The 9588-nt window shown below is 44.9% G+C and overlaps 1 protein-coding gene across 12 annotated transcripts in view; it reads left to right on the plus strand.

Moving 5' to 3' along the window:
* ANKRD6 (ankyrin repeat domain 6) overlaps positions 1-9588 on the plus strand; it is a 68838-nt gene that overhangs the window by 51861 nt on the left and 7389 nt on the right. For 11 of the 12 annotated variants that reach the window (XM_081856956.1, XM_081856963.1, XM_081856966.1 and 8 more), the window contains 8 exons: positions 1971-2069; positions 3525-3623; positions 5235-5333; positions 6589-6687; positions 6845-6922; positions 7282-7386; positions 7694-7831; positions 9078-9254. In XM_081856956.1, the coding sequence (XP_081713082.1) occupies positions 1971-2069; positions 3525-3623; positions 5235-5333; positions 6589-6687; positions 6845-6922; positions 7282-7386; positions 7694-7831; positions 9078-9254 (894 nt within the window). The remainder of the gene's footprint in view (positions 1-1970; positions 2070-3524; positions 3624-5234; positions 5334-6588; positions 6688-6844; positions 6923-7281; positions 7387-7693; positions 7832-9077; positions 9255-9588) is intronic. The other variant, XM_081856964.1, reaches the window with a different exon arrangement.

The raw sequence follows: 9588 nt of genomic DNA on the forward strand, positions 1-9588 counted from the left end.
CACCTAGCAGGGGCACTTTGGGTTAAACCACAGAGCCTAGGACTTGCCGATCAGAAGGTCGGCGGTTCGAATCCCTGTGACGGGGTGAGCTCCCGTTGCTTGGTCCCTGCTCCTGCCAACTTAGCAGTTCGAAAGCACGTCAAGTGCAAGTAGATAAATAGATACCACTCCGGCAGGAAGGTAAACGGCGTTTCTGTGCACTGCTCTGGTTCACCAGAAGCAGCTTAGTCATGCTGGCCACATGACCCGGAGACTGTACGCCGGCTTCCTTGGCCAATAAAGCGAGATGAGTGCCACAACCCCAGAGTCGGTCACGACTGGACCTAATGTTCAGGGGTCCCTTTACCTTTACCTTTACCTTTACTATGGTTTCTAGTGTACTTCCAACCCTGGTTAGCCTCATGTAAGTTAAATGTTGGTCCTGGGTTAACAAAGACTGAGACCAGGAGGGTTTCACTTCTTGAAAAAAGGGGGGGGGAGTGGCAGTGAGTATGCGAATTCCCATGGTCTGCGTATAGTAATTCTTCTGTCATTAACATGGCATCCAAATAGAATTATAAATAGCACCTCCGGATATATGCAGTATTTTCTCTATATGGACACAAGTACTCTAAACCAATGTTTCCCAACCTTTTTTGGGCAAAGGCACACTTGTTTCATGAAAAAAATCTCGAGGCACACCACCATTAGAAAATGTTTAAAAAATTAACTCTGTGCCTATATTGACATATATAAAGTCCCTCTGTTCTGGGACCTGTCCTGAAGGCTTGCGGTGGGAGGTCCGGGAACAGAAGAGAAGGCGCACAGCTTCTCCTCTCTTCCCGGGGCTTGCGGTGGGAGGAGGGTTTTTCCTCCCCACCGCCAACATTCAGAACAGCATTCTGAATGTTGGCGGTGGGGAGGAAAGCCCTCCTCCCGCTGCAAGCCTTCAGGACAGGTCCGGGGCAGCAGGCTGCTATCCGCAGCTTGGAGAGCCCTGCGGGGAAGTCCTGCAGGGCTCTCCAAGCTGTGAATGTCTGCCCCGCGCGAGGGGCGCTCTGCTTAAGAGCGCCCCTCGTGCAGGGCAGCAGGCTGCTATCTGCAGCTCGGAGAGCCCTGCGGGGAAGTCCGGCAGGGCTCCCCAAGCTGCAGATGTCTGCCCCGCCCAAGGAGCGCTCTGCTTAAGAGCACCCCTCGTGCGGGGCAGCAGGCTGCTATCCGCAGCTTGGAAAGCCCTGCGGGGAAGTCCTGCAGGGCTCCCCAAGCTGCAGATGTCTGCCCCGCCCAAGGGGCGCTCTGCTTAAGAGCACCCCTCGTGGGGGGCAGCAGGCTGCTATCCGCAGCTTGGAAAGCCCTGCGGGGAAGTCCTGCAGGGCTCCCCAAGCTGCAGATGTCTGCCCCGCCCAAGGGGCGCTCTGCTTAAGAGCACCCCTCGTGGGGGGCAGCAGGCTGCTATCCGCAGCTTGGAAAGCCCTGCGGGGAAGTCCTGCAGGGCTCCCTAAGCTGCAGATGTCTGCCCCGCGCGGAGCTCCCGCTGGGCGCGCAAGGCTTGGGGCGGCAGCCTGTTGCCCGAAGCACAGGGAGCCCTCCGGAGGGCTCCCCGTGCTTCGGGCGAGTGTCTGCAAGCCTTGCGCGCCCGGCAGGAGCTCCCGCCAGGCGCGCAAGGCTTGGGGCGGCAGCCTGTTGCCCGAAGCACAGGGAGCCCTCCGGAGGGCTCCCCGTGCTTCGGGTGAGTGTCTGCAAGGCTTGCGCGCCCGGCAGGAGCTCCCGCCGGGCGCGCAAGGCTTGGGGCGGCAGCCTGTTGCCCGAAGCATGCGGAGCCCTCCGAAGGGCGCCCCGTGCTCCGCGCTGCCAGCTGCCGCCCCAAGCCTTGCGCTCTCGCCCGCCTCCCTCCCACGGCACACCAGGCAACGTCTTGCGGCACACTAGTGTGCCGCGGAACACCAGTTGGGAAACACTGCTCTAAACTGCTGCTTTTCTTCTGCCTTCAGGATGGGAACACAGCTCTCCATGAAGCCTCTTGGCATGGATTCAGCCAGTCTGCCAAACTGCTTGTTAAAGCAGGGGCAAACGTTCTTGCCAGAAACAAGGTGAGATGCTTGCAGAAAGGAGCATTCAAGTGCTGCTCTTTGAAAAAAGGAAAAGAAAAGAATAACTAATTTTTAAATGGGAGTTTTTCCTCGTCAGTAGTTTCCAGCGGAGGCATTTCTGGATAAGTGGCAATGCATTTTCTTGGCAACACTCTTCCATTTCATTTAAGATGGACTATGCCTTGATTATTCTCTTTGAGAGAAAACTTGTATTCTGGCAGTTGACACACGTGCACACACAAATGCACACACACCACTCTGTTGGGAGTGAATGTTGCATTAATTATGGCTGAAGAACTATCAAAGTCCTTTTAGCACCCTAATCAGTACAGAAGCGTGTGAAAATGAATTGAACAAACAAGAAAATGTCAATTAAAAAACCCCCATTTATCAGAAACAAGAAAGCCAGACACATGAATGGCAAAACTGAGGGGAAACAGCTTGTCTTCCATGAGACTTTCAGACACTAGGATAAGCTCTTGTTGCAAACTTTTGAGAGAGACTCAGGTGTTCTTCCTCCTCTCTTCTATATTATGTTTTGAGGAACGTTATGCAGAGAGGACTGGGGGGTGGGGTGGGGGACAGCCAAAGGTTGGATCCTGTCTTTTTCTAAATCAGCAAGAGTGTTTCGTTTTGCATAATCCCACTCAGTGGAAACTCCAACCAGCAGAAAGCAGGGAGATGACTTTTGCTAATTGTGCCAGCTTTCATGCTGTTCTTCTGGGTTGGTGAATCTTTCAGAACACTCTTGGAAAAAGTTGCTAGAAGGTGTTTGTTTTGTGTATGTGATCACAAATCAAACAAGGCAAAAGGTGAAGGGTCATAGGGTTTCCCTAATGATGAAGCAAATCACTTAAGACAAATTATGACATTACTAAAAAAAATGTTAAAGTGTGGGTTAGTGTAAAGACAAAATCCTGGTAGTGGCAGCCATTTTCCTTAAGACACATCTTAAGGACTTAGAATGGGCACAAAGTCCCTTCTTAAAAATTACAATCACACTTTTCAAATCTAGATGGAAACAAAGTGATTCCTATCTAGTTCCCATTTACTTCCCCTCCCCCATGTATGCTCCACTTTTCTATAACAAGAACAGAACCCAGTTGTTGTTGTTTTTAAAAAAGTAGCCAATAAACTGGAATTATACAGGATTAGGGAGTTCTATTATAATGGCCAAGAAAAAGAAATCAGAGAAATTTTAAATGAACAAGAGCACCCTTGGTTTGAATTCAGGAAATTTAAGTTTATTTATAGCAAAAGATATTATCAAACAGGTAAAAAAGAGAATTAATGTTGTTTTAACATCTGATTTTGGCACTTTTTAATGCCAAAGGGCAAACTACCAAAATTTATAACAAAGTTATAATCTAACAGGATTATAAGAAATGGTGTGAGATAGTTTCTTGTTCTTTTCTAAAGGTGACTATTGTGTTTCCTCCCCATCTCTTTCCTAAGGCAGGTAACACACCACTACACCTGGCCTGCCAAAACAGTCATTCTGAAAGCGTTCGGGTCCTGCTGCTTGGAGGCTCACGGGCTGATATAAAAAATAATGTGAGTGTTACCAAAATCTATATTTGCAGTTTTTGAGTGGAAAATGCAGTCTTTGAGTGGAAAAAAATAATGTGACCATGCTTGGATATGAGTATTGTGGCCGGTCCCATTCCAAATTAATTATCAGTTGAATGGTTTTGAATGAGTTTTCTGAAGGTTTAAAAACCTGTACATTTTAACAGGAGAGGAGCAAATTTGCAGTCAACCTAATAAAGGCAGAAAAACATTTTATAAGGGCAGCAGGGCAGCTTGCACCCCAACCTCATATTAATGATGCCTCGTGAAGCTGCACCATTCCTCTCTGCCTTCAGTTTCTTCCGGTGTTTTGTTCCTCCATTTTTCAGTCAAGTGCATAGAGCATACTGGAGTCTGAAAGAATTACTGTTGTTTGTTTTTCAAGATAGCAATTGTGTTGTACCTTAAAAAAACATCATCTGCATATGTATAACCCCATCAAACCCAGTGGAGCTTATTTCTGACTAGACCCACATTAGGCTGGGTCACCAAGGTGAAAATTGACACAGGGTAGTCTTTATTTCAGATTAGTTAATCCAGAGCAGGGGCGTAGGAAGGGGGGGGGGGCGCCCCAGGTGCCATCATGGAGGGTGTGTGTGACAAATTATCAAGGAACAATTACTGCCCTACTAGGGTGCTTCATAAAAACTTTTTTTAAAAAAATGCCTGCTCCAAAGGTTTTACCTTACTACACTAGGGATTATATAGCTACATATGAAATTTCATGCATATCAGTGAAGGCTGAAATTTAAACAAAGCACGTGCTTTGCTAGACTCTTTTTGAGCACCTGCTAAAAGCATTCTTCTTTAGGCAAGCATACCTAGATGCATAGTAAGTTGAAGTAATTATAATCTCAATATTTTAGCTTTTGTATGTTTTAAAGTAGGATTGTTAATTTTTCTTGATTTTACTGCTGTGTTTTTTTTTGTTTTTTGTTTGGGTAAACCACTTTGCAGGTTTTTAAAAATAAATTTTATTAAATAAACAAACAATAAATATAAATAAAATAGCACAAGCCAAAACACAATCCACACTGAAGTATCTGTTCATAGTCTCCTACTTGTTATCAGAGCCTCAGAACCCACATTCCTTTGTAAAAAAAGAAAATGAAAAACGTACAACCATTTTTGCAAGCAAAAAAAACACCAATCGGAGGGGTGACAAGAAATTTTCTGTACCAGGTACCACCTGACCTCACTACACCTCTGATCCAGAGCAGTTTTCTCTCTGCTCCTACCTGTCATTCTGGCTGCACCTACAACTTGCATGAGGCCCCCAAGAGTTTGCCCCTGAGAGAATGTGGCCCTTGACCGAAAAAAGATGGCCTCACATTTGCAAACTATAACCTGGCTATTGCTATTGAACCATAATATCTTAGTTACCAACTAAATGGACCATGGATATTGGAGGAAAAGAAGCACAACTGCTCCATGTGGTTAACCAGATTTCCAGTGTACAGCACTTGCCCCTGCATGTTTACCCAGATGCATATTTCCTCACTGTGTCTAGTCAAGCTTACTCCACAGAACCACAGCTTTAATGTGTTAAGGCATCCTGTTAGCTTCCTTACTGTGATTTGCCTCCCTTATTTTTAGGCAGGAGACACCTGTTTGCATGTCGCAGCTCGATATAATCATTTGCCCATCATTAGGGTGCTCCTCAGTGCTTTCTGTTCTGTCCGTGAAAAAAACCAGGTCAGTGCATGAACTTCATTGCCACTACGCTCCATTTTCTATAAGGCTTTTAAAGTATAATCTGATTCCGGTATTTCGAACAAAAGAGGTGGCTGTTGTGCTCTGAACTATGGAGAAAGCTTTTGAAATTATTCCCCTTATAATTAAAGTGCTGCTATATCATAGGTATTATTTTGGCATCAAGAATTGCCTTAAAGAAATGGTGTGTCCTTAGTTTGTCACATCAGAGCATGTTGTTGCATTTACATTTCTTATCTGTACTCTTTAAATATATATATATCTGTAAATGAAACATTGAGTCTATGCTCCTGCTTCTGCCAAGACTCATTCCATGGCATCTCGCATAGCTCATTGCAAATACTGCAACCAGCAGGAAGATCATTCAGCAATTTTCAAGTGGTCGGTGGGTGGGTGGGTGGGTGGGGTATTTGGGAACCACTGATTTAAGTCACAACACCATCATGGCTATAAGACTAAAATGAAGTTTGCTTCTACTGTCTTGTTGTTAAATACATCTACTTCAGAACATTGTAGAAAAATATACTTCAAAAGTAAAAATAATAAAATGAACACATGTAACCATGTATATGCCTAGTCAGCTGCCTCGTGATAAAAATATTATTAGAAATAAGAAAGAAAGGAAGCTGTGGTGACGTATCATGAACCTTGGAGGTACATTGATGCTCGTTCTGTTTGCACTTGCCTTCATCATCTGCCACTCTCCTTTGGGACCTTCTGGTCTGCAGGGCTCTGGAATTTGGGTCCAAGATGCAACCTTAGTTGCACTGTTAACTGGATTGTCCAAAGGAATTTAAGATGCTGTGGAACAAGCGTGATGACAAGTGTTGGCTGTGGCTTCCATAGGATCCTTTACAATATCTAGTTACACTGAATTGCTAATGTGTGACAAGTCTCAAAGCCAATATACTGGGGAATACATTTGTGGGTGTGGGTGCTTTTAAATGGTTTTACATATTTTCACTGCTGTTTTTAATAGGGCTATTTCTTTAAATTTTTTTAAAAAAATCCTATTATGCATTTTTAGTTGTTTCTGTTCTAATTTATGCTGTGAGCTGCCTTGGGTCCTGCACTGGCAGAAAGGTGGGGTATTCAACCAACCAGTCTGCTAGAATGACTCAACAATATGGTAATACAAAATGTGCACCCTCCTTTTGGGTGCCACAAAATGGTGCTGTTTGTCCGGACCTCAAGGTGGGGGCATGTTCAAGTTTCATTCTGCTTTCTTAACCTCTAGGCTGGCGACACGGCACTTCATGTAGCTGCTGCTCTGAATCATAAGAAGGTGGTCAAACTGTTGTTGGAAGCAGGAGCTGATGGTACAGCCGTTAACAATGTAAGCACTGAAGTCACTGAAGTCCTTATTCTTATTGTTTCTTGTCATTTTTTCCTGAGTGTTGGATGACAGGACAGCATTGATGAAAGGAGTGTCTGGTTCTTTTAATTTCTAAAATGTCATTTGGAGAGAATCATGTTATCCTTTTCTCTTGCAGGCTGGTCAGACCCCGCTAGAAGTTGCCAGAGAACATGACAACCCTGAGGTTGCTCTTCTACTCACTAAAGCCCCACAGGTACATTATGAATACAGTTCATTAATGATCGACACGGAAGCATCATTCTACAAAACTGCTCTGGAATAAATGTCTCGCACACTAGTGAAGTGGATGTGTTTTGTTGACAAAGAGAAGACTTGATGATACTCATTCTCGCATGCATAAGCAAGTGGGGTGTGTTGTGTCTAATGTATTGTACGCTGTGCTGTAGTTGTTGGTGCATTTGGTTCAAATGCTACATTCTCGCCCATTGCAGAATTTACTTTGCTGCTGCTACATTCTAGGAACCAGGCAGATATTTTAAAGCATCCCTTTCTGTAATTGGACCAGGATGACTGGGTCACGATGGTATTAACTTGAAATGTTGCTACATGCAGATCTTGCGCTTTAATCGTGGAAGGAGCCTGAGGAAGAAGAGGGACAGACTGAAAGAGGAAAGGCGTGCTCAGTCTGTACCAAGAGATGAAGTGGTGCAAAGCAAGGTACAGCCAGCTTTCTGTGTACTGAAGGCAAGGAATGTGGTCTGAGTGCTTGAGTCCCCAACCCTTTGAAAGTATTTTTTTCATCTGCCATGAGTGTTTCATCTTTTGCGTTGCTGTGCTGTAAGCACCTGGAGGAAAATAATTAGTACCTGCGTTACAACCTAGCTGATCCCTCTTCGGTTGCTGCTGCTGCTCTGTTTGGCATTTGGAGAACTGTTGTGTTCAGGACTGAATGTGAGAACTTATCAGAGAGCAAAGATCAGGATCTCTAGCCCCCTTGCCTGTGTGTGCTTTTATTTTGAAACAGGGCAGTGCCTCAGCCGCTGATGACACTCACAGCAGTGACCAGGCCCTTCAGGGGAGAGGTGACATGAAAGAGGAAGCACAGTTGCCTTTATCAGAGCTCAGAGCAAGGAAGAATAAAAAGAAGAAACCAAGAGAAAAGGTACCGGCAGATGCAGAATGACAGAGGGAAGGCACTCTTAATCCAGGCGGTTTCTCTCATCTCCTTCCATTCATGGGCAGGCTTTCTAAAACATGCCTACTTTTGGTGCCCTCTGGCAGAGACATCATCAAGCTTTCTATAGTTTCAAAGAGAAAAGGGCCATGGGGTAGCTGACCTTCAGCCGGAGGGGAACAATGGGCCCCACAAATTTCTGTGTCCCCATTTGCTTAAAAAAAGTGTAATAGTAGTAGTAGTTGCTGCTAATATCATCACCAGCTTCTGTGAATCCCTCATGCCAAGTGAGAGACCTGAAGAGCCATATAAACACTCTGACATGTGCCCCCCCTCCCAGGTTGACCATGGGTGATTGCAGCACACAGCCTTAAAAGGATTAGCTGCTCCTGCTCTTGACCATGGGGAGGTGGTTTGGGTCCAGACTTCACATGAGCAGACTGCTGCTCAAAGGATGCTCCACAGAAGAAAGAGGTGGAGGCAACCTTTACTGATTCCTTCTCCAGTGTTCCTCCTGCTGACCTGCTCTGGAAGGTCAGGGGACCTTCTGGAAGTTATTAAAAGTGGCATTGGAAGGGGAAAGGGGTGGAAATTGCCTTCCTGTAGTGGGGCCCTCCACTGGATCAGAGGCCTTTTAGCAAATGGAAGAAGCCCTTTTATTCACAGAAAGGTATTCTTGGGGCCAATTATTCTTTAGTATGTGTTGAAATCTAGGCAGATAGTGGGTGCTGAGTGCATTTAATAGAAGCACAAGTTCATAGCATGTTGTGGTTCAACACATTTTCCAAAACAGTTTGCAGAGCTTGATGAGCAGCAAACAGGAATATTGATTTGAATGAAGGAAAACAAGTCCATATGGCAGCCACATTTGTGCCAATGCATTTCATCACTTCAATTGGGCAGTGGTAGCAAATGTAACAGGAGAGATAACATTTGACACGTTATTTTGACAATTTTATTGGGTTGTTTGAAGAACACAGTTAGCTTTGAATTTGGGTATCACCTTAAAATGGATATTGTGTGAAACAGTCTGATCCTGAAGAATGTGGAATGTTTCATATGTGTCCTCAGCAAAGTTTAATTAGACCTTGTTATGGAATATGGGGAAAATGGGGCTTTTTGTATGCCAATAGATAAGTTATCATGAGTGCTACATTTGCACTCATGGAGAATGAATGTGCTGGAATAAATAGTTTTTTTAAAAAAAAATGCTGTATTTTTAAAAACAAATCAGGTTTTGGCACTCTCTGAACCCACATCACCAGCTGATCAGCAAGTGCCTCCTAACCCACAGCAGAATTTGCCAAAACGCAAGAGCAAGCACCGCTGCGCATCTCCTCCACCTCCCCATGAATTCAGAGCCTACCAGTTGTATACACTTTACCGTGGAAAGGATGGGAAAATCATGCAGGTAACTATGCACTTTGTAATTGGATTAACAGGCATGTACACTCTTCAGAGGGTAGGGGACAGAAAAGGATTTAAAAGTTAAATATATTAACTTTCTGTCTTGTGCCTTTGTGGGCTACCCCAGCCCGGAAGCCTCTTTCTGCCTGAATGAAGGATGGAGGGGTTTGTGTGTATAGAGTCACATCGATTGCTCTGCCTGTTTTTGCCTCTGGTACATAAGCCCCTACGTTTCCCCTGAGGAAGCACAGTCCTTGACCTGAAAAAGGTTCACCAACTCTTTTAGAAAGATTACAAGCGAACAAACTTACATTTCCAATGAAAGATACTTCCTGGTT

This window comes from Podarcis erhardii (genome assembly GCF_964252035.2).
Source record: "Podarcis erhardii genome assembly, chromosome: 3".
NCBI classification, from domain to species: Eukaryota; Metazoa; Chordata; class Lepidosauria; order Squamata; family Lacertidae; genus Podarcis; species Podarcis erhardii.